This window comes from Ylistrum balloti, unplaced genomic scaffold (genome assembly GCF_031769215.1).
Source record: "Ylistrum balloti isolate Yb309-2 unplaced genomic scaffold, AGI_CSIRO_Ybal_v1 Utg371666, whole genome shotgun sequence".
Lineage (NCBI taxonomy): Eukaryota > Metazoa > Mollusca > Bivalvia > Pectinida > Pectinidae > Ylistrum > Ylistrum balloti.
This window is the reverse complement of record NW_026782844.1, coordinates 264,711-290,650: the sequence shown is the minus strand read 5'-3', so window position 1 is coordinate 290,650 and position 25,940 is coordinate 264,711. Positions and strand designations below refer to the sequence as shown.

General features: G+C 39.0%; 1 protein-coding gene across 1 annotated transcript in view; it reads right to left on the bottom strand.

The window, feature by feature from the left end:
* LOC132563275 (junctophilin-1-like) overlaps positions 1–25,940 on the bottom strand; it is a 68,716-nt gene that overhangs the window by 13,096 nt on the left and 29,680 nt on the right. Inside the window, exon 2 of the mRNA XM_060228033.1 lies at positions 11,428–12,229. Coding sequence (XP_060084016.1) covers positions 11,428–12,229 — 802 coding nt within the window. The remainder of the gene's footprint in view (positions 1–11,427; positions 12,230–25,940) is intronic.

Below are 25,940 nucleotides of genomic sequence, written 5' to 3'. Positions count from 1 at the left end.
GTCTGACGCAAAGCAAGAGCCCCCCTCCCCGCCCCAAACTGTGATGGAACGTGTAGATAGCAAACACAGAAGGGACACTGATTAGTAAACAATGTTTTGTTGCCATGCTTTAATTTTGAATCTTTTTGAGATCGAATGATAACGATATTTGCAATCCTGAACACTTGCCAAATGGTACGCAGAGGCGGTTACAAAGATTCCTTTAACTAGTTACACAACTAGTTACACAATCTCTTTAATTCGTTACAAAGATTCCTTTCCGTAGTTACACATTCTCTTTAACTAGTTACACAATCTCTTTCACTCGTTACAAAGATTCCTTTAGTTACACAATGTCTTTAACTAGTTACACAATCTCTTTAACTAGTTTTTACTATTGAGAAAATCTTAGGGTATACAAAGGAGGGCTTTACTATTGAGAAAACCATATGATACACAGAGGACTTTACAACTGGGAAACCATAGGGTAGATAGAGGAGGGCTTTACAACTGGGAAAACCGTTTCATGTTTTTTTATAGATAGGTGAGGTAGGTGTATGTACCTATACAGGTTTACATGCGAGGCTTCAGAGGTCTGTCTAGGAATGCTGCATGCTACAACACTACAACTTAAGTATTTACTAAAAATAGACACAGCTTGTAAATTGTCTTCATTCTCTAGCGGTTCAGTATATTAAAAATCAAGGTCATGTTAAGGTTTCCTAACAAACTGATTTAAACAGGCATGTCACGACTGTAAGATTCTGAGAAGTTTATCCACACCAAACTTACTTATAGGAAATATCTATATTACTTATCAATACGTACACGTAGATTATAGTCGGGATACCACTACTAATGTAGTAATTAACACTATCACCAGACGCTTGTCTTGACAATCCTTATGTTAGGATGCTGCGAAACGCTCTTCCATCACTTCTATAATAAACCTTAGTTTCATCATGTATGAACAAGAAGAAAGTTTCATGTATAATCAAAGATTATGTTAGAGAGTCTAATCTTTTGTATGAGTGTCTTTTTGTTAGCGTGTGTTTTGCTCTAGTGTCTTTTTGTTAGCGTGTGTTCTGTTCTAGTGTCTTTTTGTTAGCGTGTTTTGTTCTAGTGTCTTTTTGTTAGCGTGTGTTCTGTTCTAGTGTCTTTTTGTTAGTGTGTGTTTTGTTCTAGTGTCTTTTTGTTAGTGTGTGTTCTGTTCTAGTGTCTTTTTGTTAGTGTGTGTTCTGTTCTAGTGTCTTTTTGTTAGCGTGTGTTTTGTTCTAGTGTCTTTTTGTTAGTGTGTGTTCTGTTCTAGTGTCTTTTTGAGTGTTTTCTGTTCTAGTGTCTTTTTGTTAGAATGTGTTCTGTTCTAGTGTCTTTTTGTTAGCGTGTGTTCTGTTCTAGTGTCTTTTTGTTAGTGTGTGTTCTGTTCTAGTGTCTTTTTGTTAGAATGTGTTCTGTTCTAGTGTCTTAATTGTTAGCGTGTGTTCTGTTCTAGTGTCTTTTTGTTAGCTTTTTGTTAGCGTGTGTTCTGTTCTAGTGTCTTTTTGTTAGTGTGTGTTCTGTTCTAGTGTCTTTTTGTTAGAATGTGTTCTGTTCTAGTGTCTTTTTGTTAGCGTGTGTTCTGTTCTAGTGTCTTTTTGTTAGTGTGTGTTCTGTTCTAGTGTCTTTTTGTTAGCGTGTGTTCTGTTCTAGTGTCTTTTTGTTAGTGTGTGTTCTGTTCTAGTGTCTTTTTGTTAGCGTGTTTTGTTCTAGTGTCTTTTTGTTAGCGTGTGTTCTGTTCTAGTGTCTTTTTGTTAGTGTGTGTTCTGTTCTAGTGTCTTTTTGTTAGCGTGTTTTGTTCTAGTGTCTTTTTGTTAGTGTGTGTTCTGTTCTAGTGTCTTTTTGTTAGTGTGTGTTCTGTTCTAGTGTCTTTTTGTTAGCGTGTGTTCTGTTCTAGTGTCTTTTTGTTAGTGTGTGTTCTGTTCTAGTGTCTTTTTGTTAGCGTGTGTTCTGTTCTAGTGTCTTTTTGTTAGAATGTGTTCTTTTCTAGTGTCTTAATTGTTAGCGTTTGTTCTGTTCTAGTGTCTTTTTGTTAGCGTGTGTTCTGTTCTAGTGTCTTTTTGTTAGCGTGTGTTCTGTTCTAGTGTCTTTTTGTTAGCGTGTGTTCTGTTCTAGTGTCTTTTTGTTAGCGTGTTTTGTTCTAGTGTCTTTTTGTTAGCGTGTGTTCTATTCTAGTGTCTTTTTGTTAGCGTGTTTTGTTCTAGTGTCTTTTTGTTAGTGTGTGTTCTGTTCTAGTGTCTTTTTGTTAGCGTGTGTTCTGTTCTAGTGTCTTTTTGTAAGAGTGTGTTCTGTCTGAGTATCTTTTTGTTAAAGTGTGTTCTGTTCTAGTGTCTTTTTGTTAGCGTGTGTTCTGTTCTAGTGTCTTTTTGTAAGAGTGTGTTCTGTCTGAGTATCTTTTTGTTAAAGTGTGTTCTGAGCAAGTGTCTTTTTACTGTGAATCTTGCAAGTTAACTCTCCAGCCTGATGAACTCGTCCTCAGTGAGAGTCTTCCAGTCTGAGGAATTCTCCAGTCCTGAGTCAGAGGTCACTTGTCTCCAGTCCTTAGTCAGAGTCCCAGTCTCCGGTCCTGAGTCAGAGTCCCAGTCGCAAGTCCGGAGTCAGAGTACCAGTCTCCAGTCCTCAATGAGAGTCCCATTCTCCAGTCCTGAGTCAGAGTCCCAGTCTCCGGTCACGAGTCAGAGTCCCAGTCTCCAGTCCTGTGTCAGAGTCTTAGCCTGGCGCCCAATTCAGTAGAATCCGAAAGTGGGATACTTCAGACTCTCAATTATGTCGGGTACATGAATAATCAATAATTACTATTGACAGCAATAAGTGGACACATCTTCAGACCAATCTTCATTTCTCAAGATAAGATTTGATGTATTGTGTTGTGATATAAAAACAGCATGACTTGCACCTGTAATATGCACTTGAATGGCTCACAGAATTACACCTGCTTTTGTGATAGATACAGATGATATAAACAGCTTTGAAAACATCGACATGTACACCCTGTCATTATGTGAGGGAAATCAATACAATATTAAATGCAGACGTCTGTTTTTATCATAAATAGAGGTAATTGGGTGTTTCTTTGAAGCCGTGATAAATTTTACAGGAGCTTTGATGACTGTTTACGTATGTAAACTACGTCACATGACACTACACTTTAGATTATGCACCCTTTCACACGCTACGTAACCAACGAGGTCACAAAATCACTAGACCATGAAGATATTGTTTCCATCATATGCATTTCACGTGAATGTCACAGATATCCACGATCTGTAAAAGAATCACGCAATTCCCGATTGCAGACCCCGAAGTGTAACGACAGTGTACTGAACATATCAATACCAAAGTATGTCACAGGTTGCAACGTACCCTGTGGAGTATGTTTTATCGATCAGACTGACAAATCACAGGCGGTTATCTCTACTGACACAAGTGTACTGACGAACACGAATTAGTATTGGTCCAGATTCTTCCAGACATGACCTAGTGGTGTACGATGTCCCATCAGATTTCACTGCGTATTACCCGCCATACCGATAAGTTCTATTCGCTAAAAATTAAGTCTTTGATGTGTTCTTGAATTCACTCAATCTTTCATTCTATCGACAAAAACTACTCTAGACTTAAATCTAACTCATTTGTCAACAGAACAAAGTCCTTTATATTTGTTTTATTACTCTGTTGCTAACTGGTAAAGTCTCGAAGACTTTAGACTCAATCTGTGGTCATCTCGGACAGTCCTCTACACTAAAACATGACTTTGTGGTCATCTCGGACAGACCTCTACACTAAAACCTGACTGCGTGCTCATCTCGGACAGTCCTCTACACTAAAACCTGACTTTGTGGTCATCTCGGACAGTCCTCTAAACTAAAACCTGACTGCGTGCTCATCTCGGACAGTCCTCTACACTAAAACCTGACTTTGTGGTCATCTCGGACAGTCCTCTAAACTAAAACCTGACTGCGTGCTCATCTCGGACAGTCCTCTACACTAAAACCTGACTGCGTGCTCATCTCGGACAGTCCTCTACACTAAAACCTGACTGCGTGCTCATCTCGGACAGTCCTCTACACTAAAACCTGACTGTGTGGTCATCTCGGACAGTCCTCTACACTAAAACCTGACTGCGTGCTCATCTCGGACAGTCCTCTACACTAAAACCTGACTGCGTGCTCATCTCGGACAGTCCTCTAAACTAAAACCTGACTGCGTGCTCATCTCGGACAGTCCTCTACACTAAAACCTGACTGCGTGCTCATCTCGGACAGTCCTCTACACTAAAACCTGACTGCGTGCTCATCTCGGACAGTCCTCTACACTAAAACCTGACTGTGTGGTCATCTCGGACAGTCCTCTAAACACTGACTGCGTGCTCATCTCGGACAGTCCTCTACACTAAAACATGACTTTGTGGTCATCTCGGACAGTCCTCTAAACTAAAACCTGACTGCGTGCTCATCTCGGACAGTCCTCTACACTAAAACCTGACTGCGTGCTCATCTCGGACAGTCCTCTACACTAAAACCTGACTGCGTGCTCATCTCGGACAGTCCTCTACACTAAAACCTGACTGCGTGCTCATCTCGGACAGTCCTCTACACTAAAACATGACTTTGTGGTCATCTCGGACAGACCTCTACACTAAAACCTGACTGCGTGCTCATCTCGGACAGTCCTCTAAACTAAAACCTGACTGCGTGCTCATCTCGGACAGTCCTCTACACTAAAACCTGACTGCGTGCTCATCTCGGACAGTCCTCTACACTAAAACCTGACTGCGTGCTCATCTCGGACAGACCTCTACACTAAAACCTGACTGCGTGCTCATCTCGGACAGTCCTCTACACTAAAATCTGACTGTGTGCTGATTTCGGACAGTCCTCTATACTAGAATCTAGCTGCACAGCAATTTTCTAACGTTTTATCCTACTGAGAGTTTGTTAAAGTAGGAGTAATGTTGTGACTAACTTAACATGTGTATCTAGGATCTCACTCATATATCAGTATCATCATTTCTTAATTTCCACATACGTATGTACAATTAAGTTATAAACTGAAAGTTCCAATCCATGCCATGGTTCAAGAGCGCTTAAGAAATGTAGGCTACCAGCCCTTAAGTTTTAGGCTGGCTTTTATCTCCAGAGTGTCGGTAAAAATTTGTAGCATTCTTCTTTCCCTAGCTTATCTCCCCTTCATTTGAAACTTGGAAACAAACAAGTCCAAAACATCAAAATTTTCAATCTTATTCCTTTTAAATTCGAGATTCTAGAGACAAGGGTCAGACGCATTCTCATACTGTAGCTGATGGTGATGTCTCGCATAATCGTGTGGGAAAGTGTGTCAGAGCTTCAAAGAATAAATTAGCTATGGCAGATATTTGACGTTGCATGGCGGCAAGACGTAAAATAGACAGCACGAGGTGGACCTGTCTTGTCTGCTGGTGTGTTATCACGGGATTGGGGAATAGTTAAAGCCACGATATGTAAACAGTAACCTAATTTGTATACTTCGTTCACCTAGTAGTACATTTCCAGGTCTCTGTGATAAAAACCAATTGAATTGTCTTATCCATTTGGAGATGATTAAGGAGTTAACTCCCTCTGGCAGCACTGCACCAGCTGTGTGTCTATAGATAAAGTGATAAGACTGGGAGGTGGTTTATTTGCTGATGAACCTCAGAATATTCCATCCAATAGATTCTAACTGTCATATGGATATCAAATAACAGTCAATTTCAACAGAGGCAAGATGTAAACGGGTAGGACCTCATAATAATTGGAGAAAATATCATGGAATATTTTTTCATCGTTTCTCTCGCGCATTCACAGTGCGACTATCTCATCTAAATGTTGCAGTACTCCCTGAGGTAACACTTGTTCCGTGAGCTGTGATCATCAATTTTAGAATAGTATAGCATGCTCGACACAAGGGTAGTTATCCATATTTCACGAAAACAGAGCATGTCTGCAATCCCGTGCCACTTGTGATACTTTGTTTTCAGTGACTTCTACAATAGCCGAATGTTTGTTTTGATTGTATGACTGCATTGATTGTAACTGGTGTCAATAATCAGATACCTTTGTATTTAATTGTGTTAGTTCTGACTATATGTCGACACGGGGTAACTCTCGTAGTTATATCGATAGTAAATCAATGAAACTAAGACACAGAGAGTGGACAATCACATGATTAACTGTCGATAACAAAATGCGTGTCTATGATTTAATTTGCTTTTTTTTTTATTGCTTAACGTCCTATTAACAGCCAAGGTCGTATAGGAAAGCGGAGCACCCGGGGAAAATCCATCCACCTGCAGTCAGTACCTGGCCAGGCAAGCCTCGAGTATGCGACCCAGAGGTGTAGTGATCAAGGCAGTAAGCAACTTTAAACTGTCGCGTTTCCGATTTTGGCACTCAAGTGAAGAGCGCGATAATGGCAATAAACGCTGAAAAGACAACTTTAATGTGTACGCGTCCAACCAACTATGCCACAGACCAAGCACCGTGCAGGGTAATTTGGACGTTGTACGTTCCAGGCGTCTTCACTGGCGAATATATTATGTATAATGACTTTCTCTTCACGTATACATCGCAGATAGGCAGGGTGACCCCATCACTGCTGTCTTCAGCAACCGGAATGTGTTTGACGTCAAGGCAGACAGTTGCTAGAAAAAGGTCGTGTAGGCGTTATTGACAGTATTTCGCCTACAAATAGGACATCAGTAACTTCAAGGATCCGTTATGACGAGGTAGTATGTTAGTTTGAAGACATAATGGGACATACGCAGTAAAGTGACAACACTTCAAAAAGTAGTTAATCAAGAACTACCAAAACATTTGTGATATCAACAGAAACATCAGATGAATTGGACTTCAATTTGTACAATTGCTAGTACAGACAGACTCAATGAAAACAGCTAATACCTTAATTTATGGTATTTCCTTGACGACAAGAGAGTATTTAGCTGTTTATGATGTGGAATGTTACAGCTGACAGCGCTATCTTACTCTGGATCACAGCACATTTGACTGTTCATGATGTCATTTTTCCCCAAGTGGTATTTTACTGTTGACAGTGTCAGTTTACTGGCGCCATTAACTCTTGATCTGACAGCTGTCAGTCTTAACAAAATAGCAGCCGGGAAAGGCGTAAAGTCACGTAGCATGCGAGAGAATACAGAATAAACCTGGGCGAACAAAGGATAGTTATAAGTAAACCTGGGCGAACAAAGGATAGTTATAAGTAAACCTGGGCGAACAAAGGATAGTTATAAGTAAACCTGGGCGAACAATGGATAGTTATAAGTAAACCTGGGCGAACAATGAATTGTTTTTAGTAAACCTGGGCGATCAATTAATTGTTATTATTAAACCTGAGCGAACAATGAAATGTTCTTAGTAAACCTGGGTGAAGAATGGCTTGTAATAAGTAAACCTGGGCGAACAATGAATTGTTATTAGTAAACCTTGGCGAACAATGGATTGTAATTAGTAAACCTGTATGAACAATAAATTGATATGAATGTTTAGATGTGATGGATACCAGAGCTTGGTAGGATCAGTCTCATTCAATTCAAAAATATTTTTGAACAAAAGGTCCATCGAATATTGCGTCCTGCACGTGACCTTGGTGTAGTGAAGGTGCACAGTATAACGTTATTAAAGTGGAGTGTGTTCATGTTAAAGCAGCATCTTCAATACACATTCGTGATAACATTTATGCAAGTTCATCAGAATTCCAATCATTGTTTTGAAATCTTCATTTTCTGTCTGTTTTCATACATCCCTCTGGAATAATTGTGTTGCTGGGTTTTACATATTGGTTGAACGATATCTGACAAAGGTTCCTTGCTCACGCTAACATGTTTCCCTAAATCACCGTGCTGAACATTAATGACATAAATTTGAGTGTCTCCAGTCATTTGTGCGCAAGAAGACCAAGGAATTTTAACTTGAAACTGGCTCTGATACAACACCTGCCCAATAAGTCAAAGTGTGAGTTACGGTGTAGATATCCTTTATAGGTGGTAAATTGTCCTTCAGGTGGGGCAAAGCTCGCGCGGATCATTAAGACAGATATAATTTTATTTTTTTAACATTTATGAGATCATTATTACACTTGCCATGAATCACGTTGGGGCTATAGCAGTGGTTTCCTTTTTCATGATTAGAAAGACGACTAACGTGTTTCCTTTATCACTGTGATGAGGTCAGTCTTGTTACCCCAAAAATAAATTAAATTCTTTCCGATGCTTTAAAGCATACTAAATGTAAATATAAAGTGTTGTTAAATTATGAATCCTCCATGTAACATTTGTATCCTGTATCCGGTTCTAATAAGTTGGAATGTAGTAAAACATTTTTACAACCTTGATTATTGTTTGTAGAGGAACATTCATTATAATGCGTCACTGTTTGTAAACCGTGAGAGATTCATCATTACAATCATTGTAGGGCATCGCTGGTCGGCACCATGAGATACATGGATACATGGTGTTAATATTGAGGGAGCCATCATTGTAAGGCGGTACTAGTTGTGACCCGTGAGACGTGTTGTACGTGCTACCATATGGTTATGGTCCATGTCCTAGCTCATTGCACACGCACTCAGTCGTGTTATGGATGCTGCAGGGTCTGGTAACACTGAATAGGCATGGTTAGTTTTTGAATACACATGTACTTAATCGTACACTAATTGCAAGGTCCTTATGGTACGCACTTGTTAAAATGATTTTAGTGTAGTGAGAATAAAGATTTTGGTGGTATTGTAGATGTTAGAATATGTATGGAAATATACATATACCGATGGAATTTTTATTAAGAAAAAAACTACCGCCAAAGCTACATGTTTATTGAATTCGACAACGCAAAGGACGAGTAAATGAAATTCGGAAAACAGTGTTGGGAATAATTGTGTTTCATCCTCAAAACCTAGAGAATCGTATGCATTTTTTGTTCTGTACAAGTTTTTTTCAGAATTTTTCATGCATACTTCGCCGAATCCTCCTCCACAGATATTGTCATGCGCATGCGCTCTATTTAGCTTAGTGTAGTTTATAGTTCCTTTACGTCCTTTTAACAGCCAGAGTCATTTAAGAACGTGCCAGATTTGGGTGGTTGATGATGGAAAACTAACGACCAGAAACATACGTAAAAGCTATCCTCTGAAGTACGTACATGTACGACGTGTTCATCCTCCTCATGTACAATCTAGAGACGACACAACGATTTTGAGTAACTTTCGATTATACATCATAACGTGTAATCAGTTTCCATCTCTAGTACTACCACTATAATCGCATTTATCCATACCCTTAATTGGTAATAGGTTAATAGTTTATCTGTTGTTAGGACGTTATTGACAATATCTACGAACTAGGACAGACATTACATTTTTTACTAAATTTTCCAAATTTACGTTGTAAAAGACATTGTTAAAATGTTTTGAATCAGCAATATCAGTTGTAAGGTCACGTAACATGGAGTAAAATGTAGCAGCCGTAATTCATGTTGATGTAAGTATATCGTCTACTTCAATCTTACCGTTTGATAAACCCATTAATGTCGAGCCTGATAAACAGGAATGGAGTCTATGAGACAGTAGAGGTGCTGATAGCAGCAGAACGGATTCTTTAGTGGCACTATCAAATGACAATCATTACTACTACAACACACAAGGTCTGCAGCAAACTTACATACCCTAGATAATGACATGTCGCCCTACACAAACCTACATATTCTGGATAATGACATGTCGCTCTACACAACCTTACATATTCTAGATAATGACATGTCGCTCTACACAACCTTACATATCCTAGATGATGACATGTCGCTCTACACAACCTTACATATTCTAGATAATGACATGTCCTCTACACTAACTTACATATCCAAGATAATGACATGTCGATGAATACAGAATGTCATATGTGATCTTACTTGTGATTGGTGGATTTTGTATGTGATCTTACATGTGATTGGTCTTTTATGTGCGTGCTCTTACAATCAATTTGATGTTTATGTATGTGCTTTTACGTAAGATTGATTGTGTATGATTGTGATCTTAAATATGACTGGTTGATTATAAATGTGATCTTAAATGTGATTGGTTGTTTATAAATGTGATCTTAAATGTGATTGGTTGTTTATAAATGTGATCTTAAATATGACTGGTTGTTTAGGTATATGATCTATTCACCAATACAGCCATGGTTTTGTATGCAAGTTATTACATGTGCGAGGGGCGCTCATCAAATGCGTGCACAGACGAGTATAGCGTGCAGTGGCACTAATGAAATCTGCATTTTTGTGTATCAGTGATAACATATTTTTATGGTATTCCAGATGTGGACAGAGCACTCGCCTATACAGGTAACGGAGTACAAAACATTTTGAGAGTTTGACTAACACTACGTAGAAGAAGTATAAGCCTGACATCAGGTCATAGTGCGGGAGACGAGACTTGTTCATACTCTACTTTATATTTAAGTTTTGCCCGAGCCATAACTCCGAAGAGCGGCAGCCTCAGTATCGACCCATGACTTCCGTTTACCACGGTCTGGTGTGCTGCCCTACAATCCATTACGACTGTAGATGGTGAGGTTTATGACCGAACTCACAAGTCCTACTCGAAAGTTATTGGATGAACGCTTCGTGGCCAGGTATCATTTTCACTCCCAGTCTTCGCAAGGATCCCTGATGGCAAATGAGTCCCCGGCAGTTTCATATCTTTATTGTTTTATCGCCTTACTTCATTCTATATGGCAATATATAATTAAAGTAGACAAACCTCGCCTATCAATCATCCCCAGTCGTAACGACTCAAGACCTGTAATGTTTCTCAGTACGATCATTTTTATCTTTATCGGCCCTTTTATTTCAGCTTAAGTCATTCGCGATAGATAACTATATGGATACGTATCCCAAGGTTTAGAACAAACTATTGTGAGGATTGGTGAACCTCTTCAAAACAAAAGTTCCTTCAAATTTACATCCTGTTGAATGATGTAGGAAGTTACGAGAATTACAATATTTTTTATTTAACTTTTATAGCTTTCTTGTCAATAGTCTGTTCTAAAGAGGCAGAGTCGCCATCTGTACACTAAGTAATGGGATTGAACACATTTTCTACAGGTCCCCGTACCATCTGTTACCATTCATTACAAAAGGAAATTGATTTCCGCTTCCGGTGAAGAATTAATGGGCGTAACAGTAGAACTACATCATTTTTACTTCTCATATGATGCAGTTGATATATGATAATTGAAAAGAAATTGCTTCGTCAACTTATGCCGTATCCATGTGAAGATGAAATCAATACACTGACATCCAAGAAGACAGATCACAAACATGACTTCATGTTTTACTGTATTTGTTTGAACGTACCGTAAATAACGTAAATAAGCAGTCTTACCTTGAGATAGCTAAATCCGCCTTTTGTAGAGAGATTTGGGCCCATCGCTGTGCCGACAAAACCGCATTGTCCACCCGTTCACGTAGTTTAGAAGTCCTGATCAAGAATAATTTATTTTTCTTTCCTGATGATATTAAAACGTTGTTTTTATATTTCCCTTCCTCTCTTGCACCATCCTTGAATGTTGTCACTCCATATCCGTATTTCTTATTGTTATACCACTCGCCTTCGTACTTGAGTCCGTCGGACCGTTCACTAACACCGAAGCCTGAACGCTTGTCGTTTTTCCACTCCCCCATATACGTTTCTGTCACGTTAATGTCCGTGATGTCATCCTGGCTTACAAAACTTAAATTACTATCCGTGTACATAGAAGCGTTCGTCATTCCGGACTGCGTCGAATCGGCACTCACGTGACTTATGTTACTGATTGTGCTGCGTACAGAGCCAGTCTGACGGCTGGGCGAACTGTTGATGTCACCTGTGCTTTTTTGCTTTTTGAGCTTCAGACCTGACATTAGAGTTTTCCGTAAACTAGACCTACCCTGCTTGTCGAATATAGAGCGCCGCCTGCTGGGGGGCGTTTCGTCGCTCTTGGCTTTAAGCACGAAACCTCCGCGGCTCTCATCAAGTTTTTTATCACGATTTTTCACCACAATTTCGTCTTCGTTTTCACTGCGCAGTGACGTCAGTGATGCTCTTAACGTCTTAGGTCGGTAATGTGACGCCAGGCCATAGGGCACGCTTGCGCGAACACCATAACCGTGACGCATTCCTCTCAGCCATTGTCCATGGTACGTTCCTGTAAACAAACGGAACCAGTAATTAAATATAGTAAGGTACCGTACCGGAAACATCTCCTTAATAATCAACGAAATCAATGAGGAAGGCAAACTATAAAACTAAAACTGAAATCATGTAAATACCAAGTACACGAAGACATTTTAGGGAATAACAGGGAGTGTAGAATTCAGCTCAAGAGCGGTCATTCATGTCACTGTTGAAACAAAGGTAGATGTTTATAGACCTGATCTAGATTTGAGACTGTTGGTCCCTCAAACAATTCTGAAGTTTTACAAAAAAGCAACATACATCCTGTTTAAACCTACCCTTACATGTATATTCGGAACACCCTGACAGGTGCCGGACATGTACCTATTCAGAACACCCTGACAGGTGTTCGTTTTGTATATAATTGTCAAGCTGTTTCCTGTTGCGGAGTGTTTCTACGTAAGGCAACAATTTGGTCGTTCAAAAGTTTTGAATCTGATTGCCAATTGCTTCAACAACATCCTTGTTTATTCTCTTCGGAGTACTCGGTCACCTTTATCACACAAATGACAAGTGACAAGCCTATTAACACTGACCTAGTTGGTAGATGTTAAAACAATTATAGAAAAGAATACACAAGATTATGACCTGTTGCCAGTCTGCTGTGTGTTGACCTTCATGTATAACATTTGTGATCTGTTGCCAGTCTGCTGTGTGTTGACCTTCATGTATAACATTTGTGATCTGTTCCAGTCTGCTGTGTGTTGACCTACATGTATATTTGTGATCTGTTCCCAGTCTGCTGTGTGTTGACCTACATGTATAATATTTGTGACCTGTTGCCAGTCTGCTGTGTGTTGACCTTCATGTATAACATTTGTGATCTGTTCCCAGTCTGCTGTGTGTTGACCTACATGTATATTTGTGACCTGTTGCCAGTCTGCTGTGTGTTGACCTACATGTATAATATTTGTGATCTGTTGCCAGTCTGCTGTGTGTTGACCTACATGTATAATATTTGTGATCTGTTGCCAGTCTGTTGTGTGATGACCTACATGTATAACATTTGTGATCTGTTGCCAGTCTGCTGTGTGTTGACCTTCATGTATAACATTTGTGATCTGTTGCCAGTCTGTTGTGTGTTGACCTACATGTATATTTGTGATCTGTTGCCAGTCTGCTGTGTGTTGACCTTCATGTATAACATTTGTGATCTGTTGCCAGTCTGCTGTGTGTTGACCTTCATGTATAACATTTGTGATCTGTTGCCAGTCTGCTGTGTGTTGACCTACATGTATATTTGTGATCTGTTGTCAGTCTGCTGTGTGTTGACCTACATGTATAACATTTGTGATCTGTTGCCAGCCTGCTGTGTGTTGACCTACATGTATAACATTTGTGATCTGTTGCCAGTCTGTTGTGTGATGACCTTCATGTATAACATTTGTGATCTGTTGCCAGTCTGCTGTGTGTTGACCTTCATGTATAACATTTGTGATCTGTTGCCAGTCTGCTGTGTGTTGACCTTCATGTATAACATTTGTGATCTGTTGCCAGTCTGCTGTGTGTTGATCTATATGTAGAACATTTGTGATCTGTTGCCAGTCTGCTGTGTGTTGACCTTCATGTATAACATTTGTGATCTGTTGCCAGTCTGCTGTGTGTTGACCTTCATGTATAACATTTGTGATCTGTTGCCAGTCTGCTGTGTGTTGACCTTCATGTATAACATTTGTGATCTGTTGTCAGTCTGCTGTGTGTTGACCTACATGTATAACATTTGTGATCTGTTGCCAGCCTGGTGTGTGTTGACCTACATGTATAACATTTGTGATCTGTTGCCAGTCTGTTGTGTGATGACCTTCATGTAGAACATTTGTGATCTGTTGCCAGTCTGCTGTGTGTTGACCTTCATGTATAACATTTGTGATCTGTTGCCAGTCTGCTGTGTGTTGACCTTCATGTATAACATTTGTGATCTGTTGCCAGTCTGCTGTGTGTTGACCTTCATGTATAACATTTGTGATCTGTTGCCAGTCTGCTGTGTGTTGACCTTCATGTATAACATTTGTGATCTGTTGCCAGTCTGCTGTGTGTTGACCTATATGTAGAACATTTGTGATCTGTTGCCAGTCTGCTGTGTGTTGACCTTCATGTATAACATTTGTGATCTGTTGCCAGTCTGCTGTGTGTTGACCTTCATGTATAACATTTGTGATCTGTTGCCAGTCTGCTGTGTGTTGACCTATATGTAGAACGCTTTACTTCAAGCTCTTCTATCGATTTCCCATTAGCCGTTAAAGTGCTTTTTGAATACAAAAGTGTTGATGACGTCCTGATTACCATACAGAACGTGAAAAGGTTTAAACTTAACGATCACGATAAACCGTTTGCCATGTCATCACACACTCTAGTATTGCATTATATATTGGTATGACTAGCACATTTGTTGGCCGGGGTAATATACCAGACAAACAGATGGATAGCTGACAACTGTAAACATTAGGAAGAGAAATCCAGGGCTGGAGTGTTGTAGGCTGTCTATTTTATAATTCATGGAAAGTGTGAAAATTGTTCTGCTGTTAAAGTTGTGGATTATCCATCAGTGGACATTAAGGTTTCATGTTTGACATTTTATTATATAATTTGCAAGTACAATGTATTATAAACTGAGAGCTAGACACCCGACAACAAAACCAAATTGTGTTTTATCAAAGACAGTATGTGTATCGTTACGGTTGGTCATGAACCCTCCAATGTGTGGTGTCTAGTTTGACTATTAAATATCCAAATTGAAAATATTTGTCATATTTACACGCTGATTCACATGTTTAATCAGATTTTCCTGCACACATAGCGATCTTGTATTTTATATTCAAACCAGCTGTCCATACACGTGACTGATCGCTTCACAATGGTGGCGTTATGGAAATAATTACGCTAACCATTAGCGGTGTGAAGATGGAATACACATTCACACAAGAGAGTGTTGTAGTTCAATATCATTCCCCAGCCACCACAGACGTGGTACTAGGCTGGACAAGAATATTAGGTCGTATTTGCCCATGAATATTCATATAGAAGGATACATCAGGTAGATTAATTAATTAAACGGGAATAATACGAACGAGTTTCGGGGCAAATAATTTGATATGTAAATCGTAACACGATATAAATATCGATATATGACCGCAATTTCATCTGCTGGCGTCACTAACTGATATAAATCCGGTTATATATATGGAATTCTAGTCATATAATAAAATAGGTTTTACCCACTTTTCCTTTGAGGGTATTTTGGAACGTATACCGATTGCAATATGCAGTTCAAGTTTTTTTTTCGGAAATTGTGAGCAATGTGTTTGATTATATCTACTACCTCACATAGTTACATTGTCCCCTAACTAGACAAAAGAATGCAACATAACGTCATTCTCACAGCAGCCGTGGATAAGTTCACAAGTATCACAATGCCATTATGGTAACCGAGTAACCATCACCATATCTTCAGGGTAAGTTATCCACATCCTACTTATTATCGTACTATATATAACGAAATACAAATGCTAGTAGTCATAGAGATGAGAATCAACATCACGAGTGACCTTTGGTCAAATGACTGGAGGTCTCATTACGACCAATTATTAGCCTGACTTGGATTTACGATCGCGGAGTGTTGACCATCTGAATTGGTATAACAGTAAACACTAATTAGTCAGCAGTAGTCCAACACCTGCTTCACGGCAGAGACCGTAATTACCTACCCGGCCTAATTACATAACACTAATTGGTCGGAGCTCATTAGTCCGGATTTACAAGTACGTAATTACAGGGGCGATAATCAGTGGCTGACCGGAAGTTCGCCTTCTATATACAGATACATTTCATTCACTAGATTTTACACTGAAAGCTTCTGAATACGTGTATCGTTGAAGCAATGCTTGTGCTTATAAAGCTAAACGTCTTATGAAGCAATGTTTTATGAGATAATACGTCTTTAACGATATCCGGAGCTCGAAATTAGCTGAGCACATCAAAGCCCGGCCGCAAGAGTAATAATGATTCATTTGTGATAATCGACAAGACAAAGTTTAGATACTAATCATACCGAAAACAGCTTCTCTAAACGTATCACTGAAAGTCAACACCGCCAACAAGCTATTGGTTTGACTTTATAGTCTGACAAAGCATACACGCCCAAATGCTATCTTATACCTTTCGTGTGTTAAAAGGGGTGTGTATTCATTGCGGCTACTTAAAACGTTAGACGCCCTCACACATACACCACTAACCAGGTGGCGCTGAACCTCCGGCAGTGAGGCAGGGTAATAATTAGGATATTGGCGGTACTGTTTTTTATCGCTTGATGAGGAAGTAAGCAGTTAACCTCTGTTTGACGGGCTGAGTAGCAATACACATCTTCATGCCATATTTTCTATAAGTTCTTATATACGGTTATTCGCAGTCAATTCGACATGAAATCAGTCAATTACGATAAAATGCCACATCGTTCGGTTTGTATCCTCTCATCCATTGCCGAAACACAACAATATCTAGCTTGTATTGTTTTCCCGGGTAAACGCTGTCATTCATAATATATATATTATATATATATATATATATATATATATATATATATATACACATGAGTTTCGTCTTCATACCGGATATCTCAAATCTAATCAACCTTGGAAAACATCAGTACAGTGTATTTTCATCAGTTCATCATATTGAGACACATATTAGTTCATTAAAATTCCGATGAAATTGTAATATTTTCATTCTTGCAAAGAGAACATCAGATACTTAAACATGTACTTCTGAAGTTGTCATTGTGAAGTTAGGAAATTTCTCAAATATCGACAGCGATTTTTGTGGTCATGATAAGGTAAAACTGTCCGACATTAACGGACGTAGTAATATGTCCCCAAGTAGTCAACACTGGTTTACCTAACATTCACATCGTCTTTTCCTGTTTCTGCATCTAAATTGTAATAAAAAGAAAATTTTACGGTCCTCATGAAAAATACAGATATTACATCATACTTTTGTAATATATACGACAGTAAATATAAAAGCTTTCGATATCCTCTACATAACAGCAATATAAATATACATGTACACTTTGTAAAATCTGTTTGAATTGTATCTACCGTATTGATCACAGCATCATCAACCAGAACACTCGTAACACAAGCTTTATGACACATCTACCGAACCATCTGGTATGTGGAAGTATTACAAAGTCTAACATATCAATATAGAGCTGTGTCTGATGCTTCTGAATCAGCGCTTCCATATAACAGGTAACGTACATGAATATTAAACCGTTATAAATAATTCAAATCTACACCCTGGACATTGAAATCGAACACCTTCCCGACATTTTTTAAATTCAATGAATATCTAAAATTAAATGGAACATTCAAACATAAACACTTGTTTAGGATTGAAGTGGCGGGGCTAACGACTGTACTTACTTACTTAGGTAGTTATGTAGACTTGTGATCCTACTTAAACCCTAATAGATTTATATATATATGCAGGTAAATGGACATCAAAAGTGAAAGATAACGTCAGTCACAGCCGAGACATGCGCCAGCAATTAAGTTTTAATTTGCAGCCGTAGAACCCTTGAACTTAATACTTTGCTATTTCCGTGATATACGGAGACCGTGATAGGGTGATGGTACACCTGATCTTGTGCTGGCCAAGGTAAATCAGATTACCATGGTCACCAACAACACATGGAGCTCATTAGGACGTGTCAAGTGATGTCTATATAGACTATTCTCTCAATCATGTTCTTCTGGTCTTTCTATCCTGATGTAAAAATTTGGTATTGACGACAAAGAAAGTAATCATGACAACTCTATAACTTCTGAAGTTTAAAACTATTATCAGCTGTTGTTTAAGCCGGCAACGTGGATATGGTGCTGGTAAACCGGCTGTTGTTCAATGTTGTGAACGGTACACGGTTGATGGTAAACCGACTATTGTTCAGTGTTGTGAACGATACACGGTTGGTGGTATACCGGCTGTTGTTCAATGTTGTGAACGGTACACGGTTGATGGTAAACCGACTATTGTCCAATGTTGTGAACGGTACACGGTTGATGGTATACCGACTATTGTTCAGTGTTGTGAACGGTACACGGTTGGTGGTATACCGACTATTGTTCAATGTTGTGAACGGTACACGGTTGATGGTAAACCGACTATTGTTCAATGTTATGAACGGTACACGGTTGATGGTATACCGACTATTGTTCAATGTTGTGAACGGTACACGGTTGGTGGTATACCGGCTGTTGTTCGATGTTGTGAACGGTACACGGTTGGTGGTATACCGGCTGTTGTTCAATGTTGTAAACGGTACACGGTTGGTGGTATACCGGCTGTTGTTCAATGCTGTGAACATGACAAAGCTATCGCTATACCGACTGTTGTTCAATGTTGTGAACATGACAAAGCTATCGGTATACCGACTGTTGTCCAATATTGTCAACATGACTAAACTATTGGTATACCGGCTCTTGTTAAATGTTACAAACGACACAAGGCTGTTGGTATAGCGACTGTTGTTCAATGTTGTGAACATGAAAAAGCTATTGGTATACCGCCAGTTGTTAAATGTTACAAACGACACAAGGCTGTTGGTATATCGGCTGTTGTTCAATGTTATGAACGGTATAAGGCTGTTTATATACCGCCAGTTGTTCAATGTTGTGAACGGTACAAGGCTGTTGATATACCGGCTCTTGTTGAGTGTTATGAACGATACAAGTCTGTTGATATATCGGCTCTTGTTTAATGTTATGAACGATAAAAGTCTGTTGATATACCGGCTGTTGTTCAATGTTATGAACGGTACAAGGCTGTTGATATACCGACTGTTGTTCAGTGTTGTGAACGGTACAAGGCTGTTGATATACCGGCTCTTGTTGAGTGTTGTGAACGGCACAAGGCTGTTGGTATAACAACTATAACTGAGAGCTTTGAACAGGACAATATCATTGGCATAGCGTCTGTATTAGTATTGTTTGCCCTAGGTACAACGCGGCCATTGCTACCTGTATCATCTGTGTCAGTTCTGGGTAAACTGATGAGCGGACCACGTGTTAATGAAACGCTCTGGTAGCCATTGTTGGAGGCCCAACACAGGGGTACGATGCATGCTTTTTAGATGTCTGTGTTCCTTCAATAAAACACCCACCAGATAAAAGCACAGCTGACCTTTAAAGATATGCCAGTGAAGATAACAAACAATTTGTTTCCGTCCAAACTCACAAACATCTGACACGCCAATCCGTCCCGCAGATACAGGTGAACAAGGAACTGATCGACATGTATGGAATTCCTTCCTACGCCATTTTATGAGTGACGTCATTTTGTTTATCGTAAATTCAAGATGACGTAGCTAGAAGTCAAGTGTCAAATTAAAGAACGAATCAAAATGTAATTAAAATACCCCACCTCATTCGTGAGTCAGGGAAATAGCTAGTGTCGTATTTCATTAAGATTCTGTACTATACAAACAACACGCACTGGTGAATTTCAATTAAATTTTTATCCAAATATAAATCGCAGAAATGTGATAACCTGCAAAAAATACACAGGTTTAAGTTTGCATAATGCCTTTATTTTTTAGATATCCAATATCAAAACTGCACATTTTCGTAATTATCACTTTCAGACATAAATGTATTCTGTAGTTATGTATCGGTTACATGTATGGCACGGTGTATACATGTATCATGTTATAGAGCAGCAAATTCTTTAGAATAACTAACCTATTATTATTTGTTTCATGCAATAATATCTTAATAGGAGTTGCTGTACAATACTGTTTACTTAGAGATTCCCGAACTAGACGTCACAACGCTACAAGATCTCCTAGTAGGCCTACTTTTAAGTTCCTTGAAACTTCCTAGCTAGACATCGCTGCACTGCGAGATCCCACGAGATTTCTGTGCATCAAACTGTTGCACTGCAAGATACCCCGAGATTTATGTGCATCAAATTGCTGCACTGCGAGATCCCCCGAGATTTCCTAGCATAACGTCGCTGTGATGCGAGGCACCTCGAGATAGCCTATCTACTTGTCACTACGTTTCGAGATCCCCAAAATTCCAAGCTACGCGTTGTTACACTGTGAGAGTAGAGTTTTGGGTTGAAAGATCTGACTAGAGTGCAATACCTGTTGTCATTTGTATTGCTTTTAACAAAATGGCGAAGTCCGAGAACAAACAAACAAACAAACAAAAAACAAAAAAATACAAAACCTAAAGACAAAGCCTCTAAGCAAAGCAACACAAGTAAAGTATTGCTATGTTGTTCTTCTTATCACTGCGAAGACGAGACACACTAGTTTTATGTTCCACATAGAAAGATGGATGAGGGTCAAAGGACATACCTCCCACAGACCTGACTTACACGTGATGTCATACAGAGACAAGTAATGTTACTTTACCATCTATGGAGGCGACAAAGAGAGGAGGGGCATTCTTGATTATTGTTGTCTAGTACAGCAGTGTCGTAGAAAATAGTTGTTTCATATGATGTATCTTCAAACAAAGAATCGAACACCGTAAATCACACGATATACACCTGCATGTATATAGTTATACATAAACAGTCTACGCAACATCAACTTAACATGTTGGTGTTAGAGAGGTATCTTGCTTGGCCGTATGAGCACATACCAGCGCAGACTCACGTGCACGGATCGGTACCTGTTGTGAAGAACGTGTAGTTTGTGTGGTAGAACTACGATGGTGGTTTAATCACAAACACCAGAACGACTGACATGAGCAGTAGTGCGTTAGATTGGAAACACGTGGCTACATATCTATAAATCCTTCTGATTATCTTTGTGTTATTGTATCTGTATTTGGCAGATGTGTTTATCATAATAAGATATAAACTGTACAATGACCTGTCCCACATACTACCAACTTTTGTTAATAAAAGTGTATATCTAATACGGCGGAGGTCTGAAACACTTTCCTATGCGAGGATGTTTAACTGACCTTTGGGTAGTTACTGCCCGGACAGATCTCTAGTGCCACCACGTAAAGAGTTCGTTCATATTCTATTTGGAATGTGCACGTCATATCTTAGCAGAGTCGATCAAAGAAATATTAATTAGAGTAATAATGAGATAATATGGTTCTTCTGTCAGTACTAAAACATGGGGCGAAGTGTAGGATACTAAAGGCAGGGTGCCCTACTCTAACATGCTTCCTGCTGGAACAGGTGCCGCACGTGCGCGGACAACCTGTGGTTAATTTCCTGTACATAAATAGCATCTGGATGTAGAAGGTGAAGTATGTAAGAAGTTGCAGGTACACACATGTCTGTAGCAATCCTGAACGTAAAAAGCAGGTCTGAAGCATATATCATCCCAGACTGTAATCTATGTCTGTCTAAGACCTTGTTTTCAAAGTTTTTGTTATACTGGGAACCAGTTTTTGCAAGATACTAATCTGGTCATGGTCACAAAAGGTGATATGTGTCATTTGCAGAGTCTCGAAAGTAGAAATAAAGATGATGCGCACGATGAAAAACACAGTACCATATGATACAGGTTACAAATACTTCAAGCAATTGTGGCACAACACCAGAATGGGCATTTGCATCCTAAAATATCAGAACGTTTTTATAGATATAAAATATTCTATCTCGCTTATAAAAAGAAAAGATACTTTCTTGGAGATAATTTTCAGCAAAAACCATAGTGGTTACATGTTACAAATGGTTTGATTGTAAGAACACGCTAAACTCATTAGAACAAGAACACTTGTTGCCTCCGAGCATTAAAGGTGTTATTATGCAGAAGGATAAAAACATGTTGCTAAACCGGAAGTACGTCATGAAGATAAAATCAATCTGCAATCACGTGCAGTTTGAAAATGGTTTATAACATGGCTATCACAAAAGATTGATAGTTTAAAGCTCACAAACGCTTCTGTAGTGTGTTGTTACGACCCAAATTAATCAGATCGCAGTATTTATGTTCTGTGCAAGCGCTAGGACGATACAGTCAACACAGCTAGTGTAACGCACATACAAAGTGGCGTCGTGTTGGGCGTGCATAATGACCTTTTCGATGAAATTCTAAATATCAATTTATATCATTAGGTTTCATAAAAAAACCCATACAAATCGGTAAGATTTCTGTAAATTAATGTATCGTTCTATAGCCTTGACCCAGATTTAATAAGGATCCGTACTTCCGGTTTCTGACTGACGACACATTGTTATTCGTACAGTACGGAGATAATAACAACAGACATTAACAAACACACATGCTCACTAAAACGACTGCTTTTATTCATGGCACTGCTTTATCAGATAAGATTACACTACATTCGTGCAAATACCAGTAAATAATTCAAACATGATATTTTTTTTAAAAAGTTAGCCCAGTACAAAACACTTTTCATGTCCTAAAAGTACTGATGCCATTTAAATGTATCTATATCATAATTTGAGGAGAACAATCGTTTACAGACTGGTGTCCTCTTGGTGTCACGTGGTGTGCTGATGAGGGGTTAACGTACAACTGCTGAACTTTTCGATACATGTTGTCATCTAATTGGTTTACGTCCGTGGAACAGAATGTGTGAGCATTAACAGAAAAACAAAAACAAAACTGCTCCATTTAATAAGATACATCATTTTACTGTCAGTACATCACAGGAAACAACCCAAAGTTGAGAAGAAAGATAACTAGTGACATGTAGAACTCGTTCGTTACAATCATGGAGTGCCCTGTAGCCTCCTTTGTGAACGTGTCGATAGCCTCATTCTCGCCTAACACGTCACGCGATAGTTACAGAATGTGAGGTGAACACAATGCAGGACAAATGTTCGTGTTTAATGCACACTTAATGTTACCATCACCAAACGTCGATATCCCGGGTCTTTTGTATATGAAACTAAATGCAAGTAACAATTATCTGTTTTATTTTTAGCAGAATTATACCAAACGAAATAATCATTTTTTCTGATTTGCAAAACGTATATACAATAGAGTGGTCAAATTACTCTATTGCCAAAAAACCCTTTTGTACATCTCACGCATTCTTTTTCAAGAGTAATTACAAAAATATACGTTTGGTGTCTTGACTGTTGCCTTTATGCACGTGCTTCAATATTGCTATATTTATATTGCACACACGTGTGTATGATTGGGCACAGGTACACTTAAAACGGTACGCTAGCTACCTTACGGCCGTAATATCCTCGCCTGGCTCTCGTATACACAGCCGGCGCGCCAACATTTGGAAGGCATCACTGCCGACATAAAACTGTCAGGGTCGCTCTGTCAATGGCGGGCAGGCCGCTCTGTGCTTTATATCGCGTTTGTTTGACGTACAAGTGTCTAGTTGTCGACGAATTCAACTTATCTCACTTATATCCAGGTCTATTTAACGGTTACACCATGTTTTCTGACAGTAAAACAAACGAACTTTCACCCTTATTCTGAAACATCGTGTTCAACGTCTCGAGAACTTCATAACGAATTCTGGAAATCCTTCAGTGAAATAAAACGGCCGTGTCCGATAAATCTAAATGCAATGTATTATATTTGGCATTCCTTTCCTGCACCCAAATCTTTAGTACAGCCGGTGAATCCGGTTTTCACAACAAGTAAGTTGAAAGCACTATGTCGATGACTCGACATTGGTGCTAAACAGATCAAACTATAAAAAATAAATTGTTTTAACACATATATTAGGACCGCCTAACCAAATGGTTACTTTCGAGTAACCAATGATATTTTTAAAAAAATATCAATATTTTCGTGTGATTTTTAACATGTGGGGAAACAGTTCTTTCGTGAATATAAAATTATTATTCCAACAAACACATGTCCTAATACATAGAAGGTGGGGAGGGCTGTTCGTCATTCTTAATAAACAAGATCCATCGTCTAAGTAGTCAGACATCTAGACATCGGCTTGGTGACCACAATTGGCCGGAGTATAATGGCGCTTTATTTAGATAGTATTTAGTTGAACAAATTATTCTTACATTGATTTTCGTGACAACCATATCGCGGCTCACGATGGTTTACCTAGCATGTTGATATGCAACAGGTTGTTAAAATATTTCTGATGTTCCATTTAAGACCTACATCTATGAGGCTGACATTGCGAAAGGATATATTATGTTTGGTTAATAATCTTCATCAAGCCTCTGTTTCATCTAAAGGCCTATAAACACAGCCAATAATATATAAAATCCCGAACTGTTAACTTCGGATCGAATCCAACAGTCCAAGCACCAAAACTACGCCAAACATTGACCGTAATTCAAAGTCAGAAAGAACGTTACACAATATTTCCACCATTTTTGTAACTGAACTTTACCTTTAAGTAAAAAAGCTGCCTATTTAAAGACATAAATCATGCTTATACTAATAAATACATTCAAAAGATGGATCACTTAACAGAACACGTGGTTATGACTCAGGAACCTATTGTGTCGACGGTCATGAGATGAAATACTAGGAGAATGTCCACTGCTTCTCGCGAATTCAAATTTCAACATTACCACAATATTTTCAACACATTATAGGTTTAGAAAAAGAGTAGATAACAGGGATAAGACCATGTCTTATTGATACAAACATTGATCAGATGTAATAATTACAGACCATTGTTCTTCTTTTGCTGGTTATTTATCATGAAAAATGAATAGGACATATAGTAATTAACATACAGACTTTTTCTTTTGAGGTCAACGTCAATGTTCACTTCACTTTATTTACTTTCGCAATGAATATATACCTGATAATCTAAATTCTACCTCAAAGAAGCTACGTCAATAACCTTACAGATAGTTTCATTGCGAATGGTTCAAGACATGGCCCGTTATACGGCGGAGCTTGTAGATGCTTTCTTTACTTCCGGTTGTCGTATCCCTTTACTTTTGGCATGACTGCCAAACGAATTTGGCAATGTCGGAACTGGGGTGCTGTGAAAACCTCAGTGACGAATACCAGTATCGTACGGAATCAATAGTCAGCGGGAAAAAAACAAGTAGTTGTTAAAAGAATGCAGACATCATCTTCTGACGATGTGTAACAGGACAGGACACGTCGTATAGAAAGTAAAATACGACATGGAACGGGCAGGTGATGAAACAACGTATTGCCATGTTATAGAAATACAACACTGTATTACTGGGCAGGACAGAAATACAATATGGTGTTACTGGACAGGGCAGAAATACAACATTGTATTACTGGGCAGGACAGAAATACAACATTGTATCACTGGGCAGGACAGAAATACAATATGGTGTTACTGGACAAGGCAGAAATACAACATTGTATTACTAGGCAGGACAGAAATACAATATTGTGTTACTTGACCGGGCAGAAATACAACATTGTATTACTGGGCAGGACAGAAATACAACATTGTATTACTGGGCAGGACAGAAATACAACATTGTATTACTGGGCAGGACAGAAATACAACATTGTATTACTGGGCAGGACAGAAATACAATATTGTGTTACAAAAATACATCAGAAATAAATACGATGGTGTGGTGCATCGTTACAGGTTGGGTACTACGACGTAGCAAAAACGCGATAACAAGACGGGGTGGGTGGGGTGGGGTGGGAGATGGGGGACTGTGACACAGTAACAAGGCAAGATATTGGTAGTTATGATAAAGTAGGAATTAAGATCACATGTTGAGTGCGGTGACTAGTAAGATCA